Source organism: Pituophis catenifer, unplaced genomic scaffold, assembly GCF_029215685.1.
Source record: "Pituophis catenifer annectens isolate HBS135680 unplaced genomic scaffold, rPitCat1.0.hap2 SCAF_4, whole genome shotgun sequence".
NCBI lineage: Eukaryota > Metazoa > Chordata > Lepidosauria > Squamata > Colubridae > Pituophis > Pituophis catenifer.
Genome location: NW_027256884.1, coordinates 66,266,023 through 66,291,567, shown reverse-complemented (window position 1 = coordinate 66,291,567; position 25,545 = coordinate 66,266,023). Strand labels below are relative to the sequence as shown.

Genomic DNA, 25,545 nt, shown 5'->3' with positions numbered 1-25,545 from the left:
GCCCAGGCTTCCCTGTCAGCCTGGCTATCCTTCGGCTAGAAGTGGAGCGCTAAGATAACCACCAAGCCGGAAACTTCGGAGCCTTGTCCTCAGGCTCTCGGGTCAGCGCAGCGAGCTATGCTCGACTGGCTGCCCAGCAGAGTCATCGGCCGGTGATCTGACTTGCCACAGGGCGGCCTTCAGTGGGCTCGAGCTAAAAGCTCTTCACACTGGTATATTGGTGGCACAGATGTACGTTGGTAGTATAGCTGCCACAGAGAAAAACCAATTTAAACAATTCTACCAAAAAGGTAGCAAAATCCAGAAATAGATTGTCCTATGCAAAACACATGTCTGTCCTCAGCTAAGACCGAGACAAAAGCTGGGAACCATTGGTGTAGGCGTGTCTTCGCAACTTTGACAGCTCGGTCCTATTGGCTAACAGATGAGGACAACCCATTTCTGGATGCTGCCTCCACTACAATGGAGAATAATGGCTACAATTTTAATTCGGTCAACATCCTAATATGGAACAGGTTCTGGTACTCCCAAGGAGAACTATGCCTCACCATTGCCTCAGTTAGACCATTAATCCACATGTGATACGGTGACTATCAGCAACTCTCTGGGATTGCAAACAAGACACTTCCTCAGGCCAATGTGAAGATGTCAGAGGCTGCAATTTGACTTTTAATATGTAAAACACATATGCTACCACTTAGCAATGATTATGCCCTGAATCAAATTATTTGATTAACTGATGTCATTAGTCTAGAGCTGCTGCTGCAAACTTCTGCTCAAATATGCTTCTCTTTTATTCTTCATTATGCAGCATAATTTATTAAATAAAAGATAGGCAGCTCTTCCAACTCTTCAGCTCTGTTTTCTGCAAAAATACTACTTTCTCTATCAAATTGAAGTACAACCAATGGGTATCTAGTACTAGTAATTTTCAGAAAAATATTAAAATGGTCTAAAAACATCCAAATCCAACTATTCCATTTAACTTAAGTACTGTAGGTCTGACCTTGGCCAGGATATAAATAAAAAGAACTCTCCAATAATCTCAAGAATTACAGAAAAGAAGAATAAGAACATAATCAAACAAATGACATGAACCTTGCTGCTGCTTTAGTTCATTATAAATTCTTGCAGCTGTGTTTTGCATCCCTCTATGGTATCTTCAAAACTGAAACATTTGATGGTTGTGACAATATACTCTGATTTTGGAACTGAAGTAATTAAGTGTTTCTGGAGAACATGCACACATAAGCACACATAATGTCAAATCAATGAGGTAATCCAGCAGTTCAAAGCTGATGGCCTCAAATCCTACAACTCCCAGAATATCAAACTGGGAAACATGAAACTGTAGTCTCCATTTTACTGCAGATATTAGATTGAAGAAAACCAAGCCAAACTAAAGATTTCACTGCATGTAATAATGATGAAAAACAGGGTTCATAGAAATTCCTTTTATTTTTAGGCATGAGATTCAAATATTCTAATATTCTATTCAATTTCTTTTTGAATTTTCATACCATCCTTTAGTATAGCAAAAGGCATTTTACAGAATTACAATAGAAAAAAATTAACTGTTGCTAAGAATGGCAACACTCAGATTTAAACAATAAAATAGTAGTTAAAAACAGAAACCCAAATTCTGAACAATTTATATAAGTAACCTGTACAGACAGTTTTGCAAAGAAAATACTATACCAGAAAGTCTGTAGAGATTCTTAGTCATCCAGGTCATGATTGTCCAAAATGATTGCTTTTTCAGGAGGCAACTGGACTTCCTTGCTCATTCATTGAATACCCTTTGAATGATGTGGGAGTAGGAATGGATTTGCAGAGAAAAAAAAATACAGACTACAGGACCCAGGAGCACTACTGTATATGGTGTGTTCAGAGAAATGCAATGCCAATGGTTTTTAGAATGGTTCCCTTTCCCAAATCTTGTGGGGTTTAGTTACAGTCTTAATTGGTGAAGTTCTCAGTCTGGTTTATTGTGTGGTCATCTGAAACATATGATCAGGAGTTATTTTGAAGGAAATCCTATTTGTTTTATTCTTTTTTTAATAGCCTATTTTAAGAAACCTGAAGCTACTGTTTTAATGAAGTTAGGCAAGTGGCAAAAAAGTTTGTGCTCTTTTTCCCTTCGGGGAGGGGGGTGTCTTATTAAATAAATAGATGCCTTGGATTGGACAAGTACAGTTTAGGAAGGACAAAGGCAAAATAAACTACTAAATTGGCCACATCCACCCAGTCACATGACCACCTAGCCATGCCCACCCAGCCAGTCATTAGGCAGATCAAACCATAGTCCGGCCCCCCAATAGTCTGAGAGACCATGAACTTGCTCTGTTTAAAAAGTGGAGGACCCCTGCTCTAAAAGGATGCAAATGGCCAGTTGTTTGCAAGGATTATTAATCCTTCTATTCCCCACTATCCTATCAGAGCTGAAGAAGCTTCTTGGATGAGAAGCGAAATGTCTTCAAAGAAAAAACAAGAAAGTCCAATTGCTTCCTGAAAAAGCACCCTTGGGACTATATCAGAATTTTTTTCTTTTTTTGGATTTACAAAAGAAGCTTGTTAAAGTTTTTAGGAATTCTGTATAGTGAAATAAAGAAGACATTAAGAGAAATCAAATTCTACAACAGTATTTGAAGGAACTAAAGATTAAGGGTATTAGAAGTAAAAGGAAGAAATATAAAATTGATTTATTTGATCAAGATTAAAACAAGATATGGTGCTACCTTTGGCAACATTTTAAGAACTATTCTGCTGACATCAGAACTGAAAAGATGATATGGATTTGTTTTTAGGTTTTACTATTACAATCAAAATTCTTTTAAAAATATAGGTACACCCAACAACCCTGCTATAATGTCATGCCTCTCCTTCCTATTCAAGAAAGCATCGACTCTCAAAACCTTAGTATTTCAAAAGGAAACTTTTATTGAAAGGAAGTGAATGCAAGACAATGAAAAGCAGGGTCTGAGTCCCCCCCAGGCAATTCCATTAGGATAAAATGGTTAGAAACCCCTTCCCTCAGTTTGATGTTGAATGAGTCAATCCACAACCAACCCTAACCCCCTTCAAAAAAAAAAAAAAAAGAGGGATTACCTGTAAAAGAGAACAGAAAGATGAACATCATAGAGAGTTAGTTCAGTTTGTTAGGATACTGTGAATTAAAACCTTTTCAGCAATGCAGGGGCCCTAACATGTTTCTTAGCCATCAGCTCATTTTGTGAGGGGGGTAAATGTCTCCAGGAGACTAGGTATTGAGTTGAGTTGGGTGCGGGAGTCAATGATCTCTTTGAGTTCAAAATGTTGTTCCCCTTCTACCATAATAGGGGTCAGAGGAGTGTCTGCTGGGGGCCTTAAAGGGGATGTAATTTCGGGTTTCAACAGGCTGCAGTGAAAAACTGGGTGGATCTGTCTAAGTGTCTTGGGGAGTAGTAATTCTACCGTTACTGGGTTGATGATTCTAGTGATTGGGAAAGGCCCTATGAATTTGGGTCCCAATTCTTTTGAGGGTTGTAAGGATTGTAGGAATTTTGTGGACAGGTAAACCTTATCACCTATTTTTGGTTCTGTCCTTCTTTTCTCAGCTTGGGCTTTAAAAGTGGCTCTAGCCTCCTTCAGGGCTAGTCTCTGGCCAGGTGTTTTGTAGTTGTAACCACTCCTTAACGGAGGATTTGGTTGGTTCTTCTACTGGTGGTTCAGGCATTGGGATGAAGTCCTGGCCAGTTTCAACTCGAAATGGGATGAACCATTAGTTTGAGAATGATGACTAGAACTTTGGCCCTGGCTTGTTCCAAGAAGGTCCCAAAAGGTCTTCCAAAACTTTGAAGTGAATTGGACACCCCCCCCCATCAGATATTATCCTTTGTGGGGCCCCATGTAGCCGATAAATATGCTGCAGGAACAGTTAGGTGGGTGCCTTAGCAGTGGGAATTTTTTGTCAGGGAATGAAGTGGGCCTGCTTGGAGAAAAGGTCTGTTATGACCCAGATAACTATTCCCCCCACTTTCAGGTAACTCTGCAATAAAATCCATAGAGATCTCTCTCCAGGGTGCTGAAGGCTCGGCTACTGTCTGTAAAAGACTGGGTTTTTTTCCTTGTCTCCTCTTCGCTGCTGCACAGATAGGGCAACTGGCTACATAGCTTTCGGTGTCTTTCTTAAGAGATGGCCACTAGAATTGCCTTTTGATAAGGTGTAGGGTTTTCACGAAACCGAAGTGACCAGCCAGTTTGGAGTCATGGCATGTTTGCATAAGAGGAATTCTCTGACTAGCTGGAACATATAATTTTCCTCCCATTCAAGCTAAGCCATCTTTAATTAAACAGATGTTTTTATGGGCAAGGAACCATTCATTGGTTTGTAGGGCTTTTTTAAATGCCTGAGTGGTAGTATTGTCTTTTAGTGGTTCTTGTTTAGCTTGCACCAGTGGTGAAATGTAAAATTTGTTACTATCGGTTCTGTGGGCGTGGCTTGGTGGGGGGTAATATGACTGGGTGGACATGGCCAACTTTTTTTTTTTTTACTTTTAAAAGCACTTTTTCTACAGCCTCTTCTACAACCTTTTAAGGCTCTGATGATCCCAGCTGAGTTCCCTGATTGTCAGAGGCTTTTTTTTCTTTTAAAAGCTTTTTTCTTTTTTGCTTTTTTAAAAAAAAAGGTTCTGACGATCAGGCAACTCAACTGGGATCTTCAGAGCCTTTTAAAGCAAATGCTTTTCAAAGGCTCTGACGATCCCAGCTGAGCTGCACAATCATCAGAAGCTTTTTTTTTTACTTTTAAAAGCATTTGTAGAAAAATGCTTTTTGAAATCTTAGGGTTCCCTGCTTCCAGTTAACTTTGGGGTTCCACTTCCTCAACCAGGTGAGAACTAGTGGCCATTCCATTCCGGGTGCCACAATGAAAGTGAGCCTGTCATTATGAGTCTCCATTGCTATGTCCAGCGGTTCTTTTGCAAAAATGGTCGGTTCCCCCCCTGCAACTGGCCCATCTAACTGGCAGAACGCGATGGGGTTTTTTAGCTTCCGCAAGTGTATGCCCGATTTTCCCACCAGGGTTGGGCTAATCAAACATCGGATGCACCCTGAGTCCAAGAGGGCTGAGATTTTCATTCTTTCCTTCTGACTGGGGACGAATAGTCTTAGGGGCAGAGTGAGTGGCTCAATTGGTTCGCTTACAGCAGGTCATCCTCAGGGTCGCTCTCAGACAGCCCCGATTCCTCCCCTGGTGATGCCGGAGTTCCTTCCCCTGATTTCCATGGTCTCTCCACTTCTAAGTGCGGTGTCTTTCTCTCAGGGGATTGTTTTTACGGGATTTCCTCTGGACAGGCATTCTGGCTTTTGAGCGGGAGTTTTTGAATGACACTCAGCTGCACAGTGTCCCTCCTTCCTGCATTTGATGCAGGCAGATGATGCCAGGGGAGTTTGCGGCTTGAATGGCTCTCACTTCCCCTTGGCTGGGGATCACTTCCAGGCTCTTCCCCCTCGGTACTGGTTTCTGGCCATGTCAATCTCCACTTCTTCAGCCAGGATGTACCAATTGTGCAGGCAGTTTGGGGCCCCTTGAGCCAGGCAGGCATGGTAGAGGTTGTCATTCAGGCAGTCTTTGAACCAGCTCACTAGAATGTCTTCCAGCCAGTCCACTCTGCAGGCGAGGTCTCAGAACTCTTTTTTTTTTAAATCAAGCTTTATTGATTTTTTTTCCTCCACACCCACCCACATATTTTATGAGGAGTATTGACCATATCATATCCTATACAACTTGCCATATCCAAATACATTTTACATAGTTACACATTCTGCCAAAATATTCATTTTCCATATTTTTAATCATATCTTGATATTTCTATCCTTATTATATAAACAACATCTTCTTCCACCCTCAAATTCTAATTTCTCCTTTTTAATCATATATATTCTCTTCTAACTTTCATAGTAGTTCATTCTTTATCCTTATAAATTTAAACGTATTCAGGGTTGCCTTTCTTCCATTTCATCTGTTTGTTTTACAGCAATCTTTCTTCTCTCTTTCCTCTCACTCCCTTCTTTTATCCTTCCTACTTTCTTCTTTCCTTCTCTCCTACTCCTTCTCTACTTCCCCTTCCTTTCTCCCCCTTCTCCTTTCTTCCCTCCTATCTAACCTTCTCTCCTACTCTTATTTCCCCTCCCTTTCTTCTTCTCCTCTTCCCTTTCTTCTATTCCTCTCTCTCCTTCCTCTCTTCTCCCTTCCTTCCATCTCCCTACTCCTTCTTCCACTCACTCTCTATTGCTGTATTCATTTTCAATTCAGTATTTTCCACTGTGGTGTCTAGGCAACCCTGATTTTTCCTTCCTTTATTGAATATATTTCTCAGAATTCCCATCACATTTTTAATTATTAACAACATATTTCAATTTATTCCATTTTTACCTTAAAACCTTTTAATTTAAATAACCTTCCACCTCTTATTTTCTTTAGTTCTTAATTTCTTATTCCCACATCAATTTTTTCTCTTTAACTTGTATTTCAATTTTATATCTCATTTTCAATTATTTTCACATATAAACCATTCTACCTTTTATGTTGCATCTGCTGATCTATTTTACATTAAACAGTATATTTTTTCTTTTTGCTTTTTACATTCATTTCATTTCATCCTTACTTGCATCATTTACTGACATTTCAATTTTGTATCCTAATTTCAATTCAGTATTCCATTTTACAATAATCTGTATATTTCTTCTATTTTACTTCTTATATACAATTTCTACTATTAATACCATTCCCTTAAATCAATTAATGTTTTAATTCCCTTTCTCCTATCCATTATTCCTCCCCTTTTACTCTTTTTTTTTATTTGAAAAGTTTTACAAATACATTTTCTCCCCAGTTCCCCCCCCCAAAAAAAACCCCCCAAACCCTCCCTAACCCTCCCCTTTTCCCCCCAGGACTGCCTCAAAATAAAATCCTAATCAAAAATACATTTTATGAAACTTAAACCCCTCCACCCCCTGTATACTATTTATACCTTCATAAAACTCAATTAATCTATCCCTATGTAATACATTCATTCAGCTAAAAGCTATCTGATATTTCCTAGTTTGATATTTATTCTGCACATAATCTATCCACTTTTTCCACTCCCATACATAAGACTCTTGAGATCGGTCTTTTAAATATGCTGAAATCTTCGCCATCTCTGCAAAACTGGCCATCTTCAAAGTCCATTCTTCAATAGTGGGCATAGCATCACTTTTCCAATATTGACCTATCAATAATCTCGCTGCTGTCACCATATACAATATCAGCTTTGTTTCACCCAATGTAAAACTCTTAGCTATACCCAATAAAAACAGTTGTGGAGAAAACTGAAGTTTTATCTTCAAAACATTTTGCATAACCCACCAACTTTTTATCCAAAAAGCCTTCACTTTCTTACAAGTCCACCACATATGATAATATGTGGCATCTAAGCAATCACATCTCCAGCATTTTGGTTGAACATTAGGATACATACACGATAATTTCTTAGGATCTAAATGCCACCTATAAAACATTTTATAAAAATTTTCCCTCAGATTCTGCGACTGTGTAAATTTAACATTCTGGACCCATATTTTTTCCCATGTTTCCAACATCACTGGTTCTGCAAAATTTTGTGCCCACTTTATCATACAATCTTTAACCACTTCATTTTACGAATCCCTTTCTAGCAAAACATTATAAACCCTCTTAATATGCATTGGACCTTTCTCTTTTATATGTCTAACCAATTCTTCTTCATGCATCATTATACCAGTTTTTTTATCTTCTTTCCATCTCAGTTGAAGTTGATTATACTGTAGCCAAGTTAAATTAATCCCTTCTTCCAACAGTATTTCTAATGTCTTTAATTGCCATCTGCCCCCATCTATAAAAAGAACTTCTTTGTATAACCCCCCCCCCCGAGTGACATTATATTTGTATTCCACATGATATGACCAAGATCCAGCCATAACGGTATTTTGTAATCCCATTTGAATCGGTGCTTCTTCCAAACTCTCATCAAAGAGTTTTACTCATTTTCTTTTGGTCTCTCCATAATTCCATTTTCCTCTCTTTCTCTTATTTCCTTCTTTTTCTTTTTGTATGTATTATATCTTCTCTCCTGCATCCTTTCTCTAGTTTTTAAGATTGTTACTCTCTTAATTCTCCCCCTCAATCTTTTCCCATTTCCTTTTCTCTTCTTTTTTGAGAAATATTTTCCCCTCTCCATTTTTTATTTCCCTTAAACACTTTCCCTTTATTTCCCTTAAACGCTTCTCGCACCTTTTGAAACATCTCCCTTAGTTCCTCATACTCATACTCCCAATTTTCCATGTTGTCACTTCAAGGAGAAAAGATTTTTTAGTTTATTATTATTTTAACTTATGTATGATTCAAATTCAAGTCCATATAATGTCTCTTTTTCCTTTTTTTTCCCCAAGTAGTGTCCAATTCAGATATTCATTTAGACCATTCCAGTTTCAAACTTTATTCTTTCCCGTTCTTTCTGAAGTCTTGCTCCAGCTGTTTAAACAAATACTCCTTTAAAAACTTCTCATGATAATCCCCTTTGTTCTTTCAGTCTTTAAAATACTTATTGAAGTATTTCTTTTCCACCAGCAGATGTCTCTCTCCAATCCACAAATCCCCAGGCAAAAAAATATCAATTGTAAATCCACAAAGACAATACTTTCTCTTTTTCTTTTAATTCCTTTTATTGTTAAATAATGCTTTCTCTCAGTTTTCATTTTCTTATATTGTTTCCAATTTTAAATCCAGGTAGAAAATTTTCCTTTTAGGGCTTTAGTTTTAAAGTTCCACTTTGTTTGTTTGTTTGTTTGTTTGTTTTTCCTTCTTCACTTTGAATTCCCAAGTGCCAATTAGCCGCTTATTTCAGACTGGGACCCCTTTTAAGCTTTAGAAAGTTTTTCTCCTTACCTGTGAGTTGGCCAATCACTCATCTGGTAACAATACTCTATTCCAGTGGTTCTCAACTTTCCTAATGCCGCGACCCTTTAATACAGTTCTTCATGTTGTGGTGACCCCCAAGCAGGGGTGGGTTCTAAAATTTTTTACTACCGGTTCTGTGAGTGTGGCTTATTTTATGGGTGTGGCTTGGAGGTCATGTGACTGGATGGGCGTGGCTAGCTGGTCATGTGACCGGGTGGCCATGGCTATGTGTATAGGGACTACTCAGAGGGCTGAAAAAAGTTATTTCTGACAGGTCCTCGCACTTTTGACTGGTCCTCACACTTATGACTATCCTCACATTTATGCCCGTGCAGCATTCTTAACAACCATGTTACTCATTTCACAACTGCTTCTCTTCACCATGGTGAGAAGATAGGGCAAAAATCGTAAAATGTGAGGACAGTCGTAAATTCAAGGACTGGTCAAAAGTGCGAGGACCAGTCAAAAGTAACTTTTTCAGCCCTCTGAGTAGTCCATGTGCACAAAAGGACTAACCAGAGGGCTGAAAAAAGTCATTTCTGACAGGTCCTCGCACTTTTGACCGGTCTTCGCACTTATGACTGGTCATCATTTATGCCCATTGTAGTATTCTTAACAACCGTGTCACTCATTTCACAACTGCTTCTCTTCACCATGGTGACAAGATAGGGCAAAAACGTAAAATGTGAGGACAGTCGTAAGTTCGAGGACTGGTCAAAAGTGCGAGGACCAGTCAAAAATAACCTTTTCAGCCCCCTAAGTAGTCCATGTGCATAAAAGGATACAGCAATAGAGAGGGATAAAGAAAGGGAAGGGAAATTAGAGTAGGAGTGAGGGTAAGAGAAGAGGAAGAGAGGAGAAGGAGAAAGGAAAGGAACAGGAAGTAGGGAGGAGAAGAGGGGGGGAAGAGAAAGTAAGAAGGAAAGAAAAGAGAGAAGTGGTAGGTTTGAGGAGAAAGATTGCTGTACAATAAAAAAGATGAAAGGGAAGAAAACCAACCACAAACAAATATAAAGATATTAAGATAAAGAATGAATTGTTAAACTTTAAAGAATAAAAGAGAACAAATATGAATAAATAGCAATAATTAGAAACACACATACAAACATACAATGTATTTTCTTTGAACAGAGTATTTGGCCGGTTCACAAATTTAAACAGTGTTTAGTCATTTCAATTAAATTTACGATTTCTATATTTCCTTTTTGCCATATTTATTCCTCATCTATTTTTTAAAAAAACCAATATTACCCTTCATCCTCATCTCTAATTTTAATCAAATTCATTTTTTCCCTTCTATTCTATATTATACCCCTTCCCATTGTCATCTATTTTTATATCCATCCTCACATTGGTTAATTATGTAATTATGTAATACAGTTGTTTAATACAAATTCAACATTTTAATATAAATCAATTAGTTATATAACTATCTTTTTTGTATATTAATCAATATGAACATGAATATTCCAATTATTTCCATGCAATCCAATTTCTTACAAATCAATTAATTATATTTACCAATAATAATAAACCAAATAATTTCCCCCATATATTCCTCCAAACCACAACTTAACCATTTCTGCTTTCAACACAATATACAATTAATAGTATCTCAATTATTACAATTCCCTAGTTAAATAGAGCTTTTTTTCTTTTGTGTTTTAAAATCTTGAACCTCCTCTTTTGCCCTAAATTTCCCATTGTTTGCAGTTTTGCACCTACCTTTTTTTGTGAGGAAAAAGAAAAAGAAATCTCTCTCTGCCTCATTTTGTCATGTTGCAGCAAAGACCCTGCTTTACTTTCAGTTTTGCTTTTTCAGCATAGCTGGGGGGGAAAAAATCTACTCCAAAAATCTTTGCAGCTACCTAGCAACAGAGCCCTCCGCAAAACAGCTGAGAGCAAATCAGCTGAGAGTCGGGAGGCTGATCAAATCAACTTGTGGTAATTAACCTATGTTGAAGCTGAAAGGGGCTGTTTTTTCTATTTTTGCAGGCACCGGTCTACTCATTTGTTTTCTTTTAACACTGATCACCTGTAGGCCAGCCCTTTTGCCCAAGAGCAACCAGTCAGCTTCTTAGCTGCACATTGGTCTTTAAGATTTGAGTTTTGGGGTTTTAATTTGTCTGGGCCAAAACTATTTAATTTGATTTTAATTCTACTTTTAAATTTTGTATGTATGTGTTTTACTGTTTGGCTATGCACCGCCCTGAGTCCTTCGGGAGTAGGGCGGTATAGAAATCAAATAAAATGAAAAAAAAATGAAATGAAATGAGTTATATGCTTAGAGCTTATTTCTCTCTCTATGGAAGCTAATTTGTGACTTATTTCCTCTTCTCCATCATGCTGATAGGATAATACAATTCATGGGTGGTTCCTCTACTTCCTTGCTTCAAGCTGAGTCAATCATTTCTTTAGTCCCACCTCCTTCTACTACGCCTCCCCACTTTTGACTCAGCTTTCATGCAAGAAGCAGCAAGGAGAGGTGCTTCAGAGGGAAAAAAGTTTTAGACCAGGATCCAACTAATAGAAGCAAAAGTAATGGTAGCAGAACCGTCAGTAAAAAGACCAGGCTGTCTCTGCAGCTCTGGGGGTGGGGAGGGGGAAGCTGTCCAGCAGCGATCCCTTAAAAACATCTGCTCTCTGTCTGCTACGATTTTAAACTGAAAAGCCGAGGCCCAGGACATAATTTGAATAATAAAGGACCTACAGTCTCTGTTCAGTTTAGGCTGAGTACACTCATTAACGGCCATAGAAACAAGGGCCATGCAGCAAAGCCCCTGCGTGGGTGAGTCTGCCTGTCTCTCAGGAACAAAGGGGACAAACATGGAGGATTACTCCAAGACAGGGGCAAGTTGGGAGGAGCAGGGATTCCCTGCTCTAAGCCCAGCCCAAGAATTGAGCTCAGAAGAGCCCAGAGTGGCTGCAAAAGCAGCTACACTAGAGATAAGAGGAAAGTCTCTATTTTCCAGTAAGTATTCCAAAGCTGAGGAAAAAGAGGCTTTGAGGAGGCAGAAAGCTATTGAGAAAAGTTTTGCAAGAGCTGAAAAGGAGACGGAGCAAAATGGGATTTCCTGCTCTTCAGTATTTCAGTCAATAGAAATGGAGCAGCAAGGCATTAGTGCCAGAGCTGCAACACCAGAGGGAGCTGGTGAGCAATCAAACCAAGCAATCCTTTGTTTGGGAGAGGATGAATCATTGCTTGGATTGCAAGGAAAGTTTCAGGATTTTGGAAATCAGTGGCAACCTCATCCAAAGAGGATGAGACTGGCAGCAGAGGCCACATACACTCCCACAAATGCAGGAGCTAGATCTCCTGCACTTATGAATAAGATGAAAGCTCTAATATCAGAGGCTTTAATGCAGGTCATGTCTGAGCAAGAGGATCAGACCAACCCTATAAACGTGGAGAGAATATCAGAACAGGATCACCCCTTCCCAGCAGGGAGGCAAAAAAGGGGCCTGGCATTACAAAGATTTAACTCCTGCATGTCATCCACCACTAGTGAGGCTTCAATTTCAGGAGAGGAGGAAGAAAAGGAGACAGAATTCTCTGATGAAGATGAAACTGTGGAAGATACTCCAGCGTTTAATGGTCTGTTTCGAAGAAGTCTGTTTAAGCTCTTGCTAAGCAAGGCCAAGGCAGCAACTGGCATGGGCACTGACCCAATGACATCTAGGGTAAAACCATCCATGACAGACCCAAAGGATAGGCGAGATGGTTCCTTCCCCCGATCTGTTCAGAGAGGTGGTGCATGGCCAAATGGTCCAACCAGTGATTTTCCCAATGCCAAGTGAGAACGAAAAGATGTATAATGTAGAGCCGGAATTTGCAGTCTCTACAACTTCCAACAATTGATGGCCCAGTGACTGCCTCAACATCCTCAACCATCCTAGCCAATGAGGCAGAGGAGGTCTTGAAAGGAGAGGACAAGAAGGCAGAGCAGACCTTTCATAAGGTCCACCATGCAGCAGCATCGGCAGTCAAAGCTACCACAACCGCCTCATTTTTCAGCAGAGCTGCTCTAATCTGGCTTCGGGAGATGCAGGACAAGGCACCACCTGGTGATCTTCGATCAGAACACAAGGATTTTAACAAAGTAATAGCTACACTGGAACTTATAGCAGATGCCACTCTCAATAGTGCCAAGTATGCCTCCAAAGCCATCGCAGCGTCAGTAGCTGTAAGAAACTTGGTTTGGCTCCACCATTGGCAGGCGGATGTAAAACATAAATGGAAGCTAGCTTCTGTCCCAATCAAGGAGAACAAGCTATTTGGTGAGTCCATAGAATCTATACTGGTGGAAACCAGGGCCAAAAGAAAAATTTTGCCTAAAATATATGGGCATGCCCAGCGGTGCTTCTCACCCTATACATGCAGGCAGCCCTTTCAGGCCACAGGTGCCGGTTTTGGTCGCCAGAAAAACCAAAGGCTCCATACATACAGCCAGACCTGTCAATAGGACAGAACCAGATTTAGAGACAAGACAGGACAACGGTTTCCTGGGAGAGGTTCATTCCGGGGCTCAACCAATAGGCCTTTCCAATGCAACAAGTGACAGCAAGAGTAATCCACCCATCGGTGGAAGACTGGGCCTATTTGCCGACCGATGGGTGACTATAACAGAGGATGCCTGGGTCCTGAACACAGTAAAGCAAGTTCTAGAACTAGAATTCCTATCTACACACCCAAACTCCTTCAGAAGATGCCCAATATCAAGGGACAGGACAAAAAGGAACATCATGGAGACAGCAGTTCAACATCTCCTGGACATCCAAGACATAGAACCTGTTCCACGGGATGAACAGGGACAAGGGTTCTACTCAATCCTGTTCATGGTGCAAAGGCTTCGGGGGGTGGGGAGTGGAGAGCAATTCTAAACCTCAAACCTTTAAACTGTCACATAGTATACAGAAGATTCAAAATGCAGTCCTTCCAGTCAATACTGGGGAACATTCAAGAGGGCAACATCTTAACATCAATAGACCTTATGGAGGAGTATCTGCACATTCCCGTTCTTCAAGCTCATCAGAAATTCCTACGATTCTGCTATGCTGGCCGGCATTATCACATCTCAGAACCATTCCAGTCCACGTCCAATGCTACCTGGATGACATATTGATACAGTCCTCGACAAAGGCCAGGGCAAAGGAGGACTTGGAAATAGCAATACAAGCACTGCAGAAGCATGGATTTTCCATCAACTTCGATAATAGCCAATTGACTCCAACCAAGCAACTGCTACATTTGGGAGTAGTCATAGATACCACCTCATGCAAGTGGTATTTATCACAGGATCACCAAACCAGCATAAAAGCACTGGTGGATCAGATCCTAACAGACCGAACAGTGTCTTTGGATCTGCTACTGTAGCTCCTAGGCAAAATGGTGTCCTGCATAGGAATCGTGCCCTGGGCACACTTGCACACAAGGACATTGCAATGGTTCCTCCTACCACATCAGAGATCAGGCAAGAGCAATGCCAGGATCAGGGTGTGGGTCCCACCAAGGGTGAGGCAATCACTTTGGTGGTGGAGGTCGCAGGCCATAACCAGGGGGTGTAGCTTCAAGGAGCCGAATTGCCTGACCATCACAACAGACACCAGCCTATTCAGTGGGGGGGCACATTGCCAGTCCCAGATAGCACAGGATCAATGGTCCCTAGCGGACCTCAAGAACAGCATCAATTGGCTAGAACTCAGAGTGACTCACCTGGCACTAATAAGGTTCCAAAGGGTCGCAACAGGTTGACACATACTCATCTTGATGGACATGGCCTCTAAGACAACAAAACCGTCAGGGAGGACACACACTCCAAGACGCTCATGCAAGAAGCAGAACACCTGGGCCTTTGGGCGGAGAAGCATCTCCTTTTGCTCAGAGCAGAACACATCTCGGGTCAGCAAACATACAGACAGACTGGCTCAGCAGAACAAGACTCGACCACTCAGAGTGCCACCTACATCCCAACCTATTCAGGGAGTTGGTAGAAAGATTCGGGAGTCCAGTCCTGGATCTTTTTGCATCCAAAACAAACACGCAGCTACTGAGGTTCTATCAGGGGTGAAATGCTCCCGGTTCGGACTGGATCATCCGATTTGGTAGTGATGGAGGCGGGTTGTTTGGAGAACTGGTAGCAAAAATCCCTCCCCCCCCCCATGCCCAACTGAGCCATACAATCATCAGAGGCTTTTCCTTTTAATTTTTAAAAGCATTTTTACTACAACTTCTTCGGCTGAAAAATGCTTTTAAAAGTAAAAAAAAAAAGCCTCTGATGATCGCGTGGCTCAGTTGGGATTGTTAAAGGGATCGTCAGCTGATGATCCCAGCTGAGTTGCCTGATCAGCAGAGGTTTTTTTTCTTTTAAATGCCTCTGACGATCCAAGCTGAGTTGCCTGATCGGCAGAGGCTGTTTTTCTTTTAAATGCCTCTGACGATCCAAGCTGAGTTGCTTGATCTGCAGAGTCTTTTAAAAGAAAAAAAGCCTCTGCCGACCAGGCAACTCAGCTGGGATCGTCAGAGCCTTTTGAAAGCATTTTTTTACAACCTTTTTGCTGAAGAGGTTGTGGAAAAAATGGTTTTAAAAGGGAAAAAAACTTGGCCATGCCACCCAGTCACATTACCCCCACCACCACCAAGCCACGCCCACAGAACTGGTAGTAACAAATTTTAGATTTCACCACTGGGTTCTATGCAAGATTTCCAACACTGGGAGCGGAAAGAGCCAACACTGTCTGCAGCCCAAGGCCAAGGAGACTACTATAGGCATTCTCACCACTACCATTGATCCTGAAAGTGATCAGAAAGGTACTGGAGGAGAGGGAGGAGCTGACGTCGTGATGGAACGGTCGGAGGATTCCTGGGTTCCAGGATCGCTGCTGAAACACTCGCTGCTGGACGGTCCTTTTTGGACCTCACAGTCTTGTTTTGACTGATAGCGGAGGGGACAGTCTGACGATCCCAGGGACACCGCAAAGTCCCTGGTTGATCCGGGAGAAGCCCTTTTTCTAGCAGCGGGGTGGCAGCCATAGTGGCTGCTGAAGTTGGGACAGTTCCGGAAGAAGAATAGAAGGACAGTGAGTTGATGTGGTGAGAGACTTTCAATTTAAATTAATACTAAGAACATCCTGAGATTGAAGTGGTAATTAAATTGGAGACAAAAGGAATTCAAGCGGCAAAATTAAGTTGGAGTTACTTTTTATTTTCAAACCATTTATACTGGTGGAGTTTTAAATTTTTGTTTTGTTTTTGATCAGGACTGGATTGAAAAGGATTGACAGAACTAAGAGTTGAACATTTGTAAGCCTTTGTGCCTTTTATCCAAAATATTTTCCTTTTGGGATTTAACTTTTCTTTTTCTTTTTCTGAAGATTGTTCAATTTTTTTATTTGCCATTTTACAGACAAAGAACTTTTGGATTATATCAGCGGGGAAGATAGGAGTGTGTGTAATACTGCCATCTACTGGACAGGAAACTTTGTTATTCCTTTCTATATAAGTAGGAAGTTGAAACAATTGTATTACATTGTTGCTAAAACTCAAGGACTCTGAACTTTCTTGCTGATAAGATTGTTGAAAACACATCTGAGGAAATTGGAACTATCTGTATTGTTTACTCAGATGCTTTTCAGGGAACTATCAGAAATAGGAGTCTGAGGCTGAATGAGAGAGATCTGTTAATGTTTGAACAGAACAGAACTGCAGAAGAAATTGAAATCCTTTTCTATTTTCTATTATTTATTTATTTTTGTTCCTGTTAAGTGATAACTCTCTGTATGCTTCCCCTGCTTAAATATCTCTGTTGGAGTTTCCTTTCTTTGTTCATATATAACCAAGTTGGATTAAGGTGTACAAGTGCCTGAAGATTGATTTTTGATTTTTATTTTTCTCCTTGGCTGGCTATTTGGCTTTTCATCCTTTTTTTCTTTTTTTTTCTTCTTTTTTCAATTGGATTTTCTTTTAGCTTATTTTTATTGACATTGGGATTAATTCAAGTTTTTTTTTCTTTTTTTTCTTTTTTAAAGTGGATTAAGGTTTTGAAGAACCTGAAGAATTGTTTATTTTCCCTCTCTCTCTCTCTCTTTTCACATCCTTTACTTTTTGGCTTTTTTTTTCTTTTTGTTTTGGCCTTTGGTGACTACTGGACAGAATGAGTAAAAAAGTTGCAGCAGTTGGGTCTTCTTCAACTACGCCCTCCTCATCGCCATCTGGAGGACAGCGATCAATTCAGACGATGCTTCAGCAGGAGAAGGATAAAGAAAAAGAGAGAGAAAGATACAACATTACAGATGATTTTTCAAACAGTCCAGAGGATGGAACAACAACAACTTAAGACAGATGAAAAAGTGGCAAGTATACAGCAAATGATGTTGAAATATGAAGAGAGACTGCAAAAGCTTGAGAAAAATGAGGTGCAAAAGGAGGAAAAAATCAAAGATATAGATAATAGATTGGGAGAAGTTGAATGTGACAGGAGTGGACTAATTGGATGGAAGATGGACAGATCAGAATTTTATCCAAGATTTCAAAATGTAGAAGAAGAGAAAGGAGAGAATTTGGCAGAAATAATGATAGTAATTTTGACTGAAGCACTCGATATCACCAAGGAGAAGATGATGAATGGCGTGGATGAGATATATTGAGTTTACACTAGGTACGCAATGCGCAATAAGTTACCACGAGAAGTGTATATAAGGTTCACTAAGAAATCAATAAAAGCACAAATACTGCAGATTGCCAGAGAAAAAACATTGAAGTATAATGAGAAAAAAATTGTGGTTCTGAAGCAAATACCAAGAAAAGTGAGAGATGAGGAGAGAATAACAATTTTTGACTAAAATATTACTTCAAAAAGGTGTGAACTACAGATGGCTGGTACCAGAAGGATTAGTGTTAACGTGGCAACTCCAAAGATACAGAATAGATACAGTAGATAAAACGAAAGCATTTTATGCAGAATTTTTCAAAGAGAAGGAAATGGAAATGGAATTCCAAACGACAGTAGTGCCAGTAGAAGTTCAAGAAGAGGAACTAGCAATGATTGAAAATGCAGAAGGCGCAGTAGGAGGGATTGTGGAACACAAAGGACGTAAATTACGATTAACTAGAGCTGCCTGCATATAAAGTATGAATATGGAAGAGAGAAAATTGATTTCAATAAACATAAATGGACTTAATTCAGTTGTTAAAAGAAGAAAGGTATTTCACAAATTAGAGAAATTAAAAGTTGATATAATTTGCCTACAAGAAGTACATATTAAAAAGCAACATGAACAGCTATTGGTACATTCAAAATTAGGGAAAATTTTCACATCATTGCCACAATGTAAAAAAAGAGGAGTGGTTTTATATATTGGAAATGCAATACCAGCTGAGCAAATATATGCAGACAACGAAGGAAGAGTTCTGATGGTGGAGATAATAGATAACAATATGTAAGTTCTTTTAGTAGCAATATATGCTGCAAATAATAATCAAAGTGACTTCTATAGAAAATTGCACATGAAAATAATTGAATTGGAATATGATAATATCTGTATGATGGGAGATTTTAACAGTAATAGTAGATAGAAATTTGGACTATAAAACACATAAAACAATAAGACATAGTAGAAAGATATTACCAAAATCCTTTTTTAAGATGACTGAGGAAATAAACTTAAAAGATGCATGGAGAGATAGAAATGGAAAAAACAGACAATATACTTTTTACTCTGATAGACATTCATCTTGGTCTAGATTAGATATGATATGGACAACAATGGAATTGACTTTGAACATAGAACAAATTGAGATAGAAGCAAATACCTGGGCAGATCATAATCCAGTGATAGTGAAATGGAAAGGGCAAAGGAGAAGATTTAGATGGACTTTAAATAATACTATACTAAAAGAAAAGGACTTTGTACAGAAAATGGAGAGAGAATTGGCTTTCTTCTTTAAGGAGAATAGGAAAGAAGACACATTGATGCAAAATCTTTGGGACACGATGAAGGCCTATGCTAGAGGTTTGATAATGGACTATACAAGAGAAATGTTAAGAAAAAACAAATATATAAAATATTGGAAGATAATTAAGAGATTTGAAAAAGAGCTTCAGAAACATCCACATAAAAAAGATGTTAAAGTGAAAATGGATACAATAAAACACAAAATGGACTTACTGGAGAAAGAAAAATTAGCTCAAAAAATTAGAAGCATAAACAGAACTACTTTGAAAATGCCAATAAACCAGGAAGATGGTTAGCATATAAATTGAAAAAAGAGAGAGAATCAAGAAAAATAATACAACTAATCGATGATCAAGGGCAAAGTAAATTTGGAAATAAAGAGAAGAAAAAAAATTATACAGGATTACTATAGGCAACTGTATGAGAAAGAAAAGATAGAGGAGGAAAATGTGATAAGATATCTTCAAAATGCAAATTTACCTTGGATTCCTAAAGATATTGGGGAGATGTTAGAGGGAAACATAACGATGATGGAATTAACTGAAGCAATTAAGAAACAAAAGAATGGGAAGGCACTAGGGCCAGATGGTTTGCCAGCGGAATATTATAGGACATTGCAGGAATCTTTAAGTCTCCCATTTTTAGAAGTTATGAATGAAGTGATGACAAAGAAGGAAATACCCAAGTCATGGTCTGAGCATATATTACATCGATTCCTAAAGAGGATACAGACCCACACAAATCAAAAACTATACGCTGACACCTATATCCCTGCTAAATTCAGATTATAAAATCTTTGCTTCAATATTGGCAGAAAGACTTAAAAGATACTTAAATAATTTTATACATTCAGATCAAAATGGGTTTCTGCCAAAAAGACAAATAAGAGATAATATGAGAATAATTCTGGACACTTTGGAATACTATGAAGCCCATCCTGAAACGCAAATGACTTTGATATTTTTAGGTGCACAGAAAGCTTTTGACAATGTAAATTGGCAATTTATGTTGCTTCAAATGGAACAGATGGGTTTTGGCAGAAAATTTATTCAAGCAATAGAAGCTATATATCACAAACAAATGGCAAAAGTAATGATAAATGGAGAATTGACAGACTCTCCATTGAGATAAAAAAAGGTACCAGACAAGGATGTCCATTGTTGTTTATATTAACATTAGAAATATCAGAGAAGAAAAAGACATAAAGGGAATAAAAATTCGAAAAGAAGAATACAAATTGCAAGCATTTGCAGATGACTTGGTCTTTATTCTTGAAGTTCCATTAACATCAATAACTACATTGATAGATAAAATTGGAGAGTTTGTGAAAGTGGTTGGTTTGAAAATTAATAAAGACAAAACGAAGATTTTGACTAAAAATACGTTGGTAAAGCAAAAAGAAGAATTGGCAGATATATCAAAGATGCAGATCACAAATAAAGTCAAATATTTGGGGATACACTTGACAGCAAGATGTAACACACTTAAAGAAAATAATTATAATAAACTTAAACAACAGATAGGGACAGATTTGGCGAAATGGGAAAATTTACAGCTTTCTTTGATTGGAAGGATATCAACTATTAAGATGAATACTTTGCCTAGAATTTTATATTTGTTCCAGACTATTCCAATTAGATTGGGGAAAGATATTTTTGAAGAATTGAATAAAATAGTGTTAAAATACATTTGGCAGGGAAAGAAGGCGAGGATAAAATTTAAGTTGCTACAAGATGCTAGAATGAGAGGGGGCTTTGGATTACGTAACTGGGAACTCTATTACCAAGCGACAAGTTTGATATGGATTAAAGAATGGATAACGTTAAGAAATACTAGATTATTGAATCTAGAAAGTCATGATTTGTTGATGGGGTGGCATGCTTTTTTATGGTACAAAGGAACAAAAATACAGGGGTATTTTAGAAGACATCATATACGTGAGGATTTTTTATTAAACTGGGAGAAGATTAAAAAACAACACTATTTGAAAATTCCAGTCTGGATATCAACGATTGAAGCATTTTCATATTCAGTAGTATTTAGAAGGAAACAAATTGTTAGATATAGTGAATTAATAGATGAAAAGGGTGAATCGAGGCAAGAATTGGAAGAACAAGGTTTTAAGATGGATTGGTTTTCTTATTTGCAAATACATTCTAGATATGAAGAAGATTCTAAACAAGAAGGTTTTTATAATGTCTTGACTAATTTAGATAAGATTTTAATGGGTTCTGATGACTATGTAATTAAAAAATTGCATGGTTATTTACTAGAGGTAAAATTGGAAGAAGAACAAGTTAAAGAAACAATGATAGCATGGGCCGGAAATTTTGGCCATGGGATTGATTTAGAGAAATGGCAAAAATTGTGGTTGCAAAATTATAAAATGACAATGTCTACAGCATATAGACAGAACTTGTATAAGATGTTTTACAGGTGGCATCTACCCTCAACGAGAATAGCCAGAATGTTCAAGAACAAATTGGAGAAATGTTGGAAATGTCATCAGACTCCAGGATCATATTACCATATGTGGTGGACATGCGCAGAAGCTAAAAGATATTGGACTAAAATCCACACATGGTTGGAAAAAATGACAAAGAAACACATAGACTTTAAACCAGAGATATTTTTATTAGGGATTTTACCAGAAATGTACAATAGAGAACTGAGATATTTAATTGTGAATGTTTTAACAGCAGCTAGAATTGTATTTGCTAAAAATTGGAAAGGAGAGAAGATACCTACTGACGATGAAGTTATTAAGAAAATTATGGAATGTGCTGAAATGAGTAAATTGACATTTGAAATTAGAGAACAGGAAGACAAACAATACTATTTGATATGGGATTTGTTTTACCAATGGCTAGACAATAAAGCATGGAGATGAAGTATGAAATATGAAATTAAGGTAATGATAAAATATATGAAATGTTTTCTTATGGGAGTTAAGCCTTTGTTAAATAATTGTTAAATAAGAATAATAATATAAAGGGATATATAAAGTTGTCAAATAAGAGAAATTAAATAATTTGTAATTTTGGATATGGGATTATGCACAAAAGAATCTTAACCGATCGACACACTTTCTGTGATTGTATTGAATGATGGTGTTTTTATGTTTAAAAATAAAAAATAAAAAAAAAGAAGAAAGGTACTGGAGGAGAGGGCAGAGGTCCTGCTCATAGCACCACACTGGCCCAGATGGCCATGGTTTGCAAATCTGGTCAACCTGTCAGTGGCCAGACCATGGAGGATCTCCACGGACAGAGTATCTCTCAGCCAGGGGGATCTACTACATCCAGAACCGCAGTGGCTTCAACTGACCATCTAGCACTTGAACGGGCTAGATTAGATCAGCTCAAGTGCCCCGCCAGGGTTATTCAGACAATACAGGCCTCTAGAAGGCCTTCAACCAACAGGATCTACGATGCCACATGGAGAGCATTCTGTGGTTGGTGTGATAAGACACATATCGAACCAACCACAGTATCAGTGATACAAATTCTAGTATTTCTACAGGAAGGTCTGGACAAAGCCCTGTCTCCCAATACATTACGTAGACAGGTAGCGGCGATAGCAACAGTCTTGGGCAGCGGGAGGTTGGTGCACAGCTTCCTCAGAGGAGTAACAAATCTAAAATCCCCAGTGGTTCATAGATATCCAACATGGGAACTGACAAAGGTCCTGAGAAGATTAATGGTAGAACCGTTTGAACCATTATTCTCCACCAGCTTAAGCTTCCTCACCTGGAAGATGGTCTTCCTCATGGTAATTACTTTCACCAGATGAATATCTCAATTGGCAGCCTGTTCCATAAGAGGACCTATGCATATTTCACCCAAATAGGGTAGTGTTGCGGCTAGATCCCACCTTCCTACTGAAGGTGAATTCCACCTTCCACAGGGCACAGGAGATAATACTGCTGGATTTCTGTCCGAAGCCGGTACACAAGTTAGAAAAGAAGTGGCACTCTTTGGACGTTAAAAGGCCGATACGCATCTACCGTATTTTTCAGAGTATAAGATGCAGCTTAGTTTTTAAGGAGGAAAATAAGAAAAAAGCTGATTGGTGGATGGATTGCCCTCCTGGAATACTCCCAATCAGCTGTTCTCAGAGGTGAATTTTAGCAACAGGTTCGTTGGTTGTGAACTCTGTGCCTTGCTTTTTTTTCTGCCTCTGAAACTTCTGAAACTCTGTTTCAGAAAAAACTTTTTTTTCTGCCTCAGCTTTTTCTTTCAAAGGCTTTTTTTCTGAAGCTTCTTTCAGAGGCTTTTATTCTGAAGGACTATCTGTACTCTGTTCAATCTTCTTTCTTTGGTATTGGTATATAGATTAACCTCTTCCGATCTATTGGTTATTGTGTCATTCTCCAGATTTGTTAGCATAGTTTGGTTAGAACCTTTACTGAGTCTTCTTTTGTTGCTTGCCATATTATTTTAGATAAAAGCCCTTCAGAGGGTTTTTTTCTGAAGCTTCTTTCAGAGGCTTCTTGAAATCTCTGTTTGTGAGGCTGGGTGGGGCTACATTCAGAGTATAAGATGCACCCAGATTTTCACCCTCTTTTTTGGGGGGAAAATATGCATCTTATACTCCGAAAAATACGCTATCTAAAGAGAACGGCTTCTATCAGGAAGATGGAACCAATGTTCATTTCAATTAGGCCGAGCTCATTGGGCAACAAGATTTCACCATTGACAATAGATCGGTAGATTCAAGCATGCATTACTAAGACCTTTGAACTGCAGTCGTTGCCACTGCCTGGACGAGTGACGGCCCACTCAACATGGAGTGCGGCTACAACGGTGGTGTGGAATACTCAGGCTTCCATCAAGAACATCTATAGAGCAGCAATGTGGTCTTCTCTGTCATCGTTCATCAAACACTACAAGCTGGACGCTTTTGCTTCAGCAGAGGCAACCTTTGGTAGGAGAGTACTTTAGAGAGTACATATGGTGGCGGGGACCCAGGACCAAACCTTGCCCCACTCTTAGGATAGCCAGCTTTGGTATTTCCTATAAATTGTATTATCCTATCAGCATGATGGAGAAAGAGAGCTGGTCTTGCCTGAATGCTTCTTCTCGTCATGCTGAAGGATAATACAATCCCACCCTGAAGACTGTCAAGTCCTAGGTCTGGAAGTGATCAGTAACAGCATTGAAGAACTCCGAAAGTCAATCAATCAGACTTCGTCAAAACTGGGGAGGTGCAGTAGAAGAAGGCAGGACTAAAGAAATGATTGACTCAGCTTCAAGCAAGGAAGTAGAACCACCACCCATGAATTGATTATCCTTCAGCACGACGAGAAGAAGCGTTCAGGTAAGACCAACACTCTTTCTATTCTCTGCAAAAGATTTGATTTTTAGCCAATTTTCTATCCTTATCTCTCTTGCTTAGGGCTAGGATGAACAGAAATATAAGCATAGTACAAAAATTTAAAAATAGTATATAGTTTGAATAATAACCATTTTTTAAAATTGCCAATACCAGTTTTGCCCGTACCTTATTATTGCACCAGCAGCTTCATTTGTGCTATTTGGGTTTTAAACTGAAGCACACTATTTGTGTTAAGGGAAGGCAAGTGCAAAATTCTTTCCCTACTATGTACAAACTTGTAAGAAAGAAAAAGTGCCAAGATCAGTTAATAGCCGAAGCTATTTTAAATGTACACAGAAATTAACTAGTGTGCTTTCTATAAAATATTTAAGAACAAAGAAATAATAGATTAATAGATTAATAGTTAATATGAAATGCATTTCCTCAGCTGGATAGTGGGAAATATAATACATATTAGTTAGAATTAACAATAAAAGAAGAATTTGTAAAAGAACTTAATCTGTGAACATAGGCATATTACCATATATCAGCAAAACCAGAAGATGTAACCATAGTTCACTCAATAATTTCAACAAAGTATGAAAGATTTGTGCTACAGTACTGTATAATTAATGTATGTATGTTTGTGTAACATCATTCTAAAATAATGTTAGTGCTAGACACACCTATTATTTTGGGCAACGTATCCAGATTTCTGTGAAATCATGCAGGACTATATTGTGCATGTGCACATATGTTTCACATCAACAATTTATAATTAGGCTACAGTTATCACAAAGAATAATCTTTTTTAAAAAAGTTCATTTTTCTAAAGGGTAAATCAGACTGTTGGAGGCCAAAGCTGTGCACATGAAAAAGAAGCAAAATGGAACATTTATAATTATCACTACTAACACTGATAACAGCCACACATTTCCAAACCAAGCTTTAGTATTTGGTGTTTTAAGTAGTATAGATATTTTTTAAAGATTACCTGATTCGTTTATCTTCCATTTTTTTCAAATATTCATCTCTTTTTAATACTCCCAATATTGTTTCTCTTTCATGCTCTAATAAAAATGATAGATTGATTATTTCTGCATTGTTAGACATGTTCCTTCAATTGTTATATTCTTTAATAGATGAGTTTTCTGGCAGACAATAAGATGCAGAGGTTAAGAGCACATCATTGGAAACATCCAAGTGCTACAGTTTCTTGTCAGGAGCTAATTCATGTTTCAGATTTTGGTCATTTTAGTGATTTGAATGTTCACTGGAATTTTTGCTTGATCTTCTGAACATGCTGTGAACATCTTTCA

General features: G+C 38.5%; 1 protein-coding gene across 1 annotated transcript in view; it reads right to left on the bottom strand.

The window, feature by feature from the left end:
• Positions 1–25,339, bottom strand: part of SYTL5 (synaptotagmin like 5) — a 137,111-nt gene extending 111,772 nt beyond the window's left edge. Inside the window, exon 1 of the mRNA XM_070943412.1 lies at positions 25,221–25,339. Coding sequence (XP_070799513.1) covers positions 25,221–25,339 — 119 coding nt within the window. The remainder of the gene's footprint in view (positions 1–25,220) is intronic.
• Between the last annotated feature and the right edge of the window lie 206 nt (positions 25,340–25,545).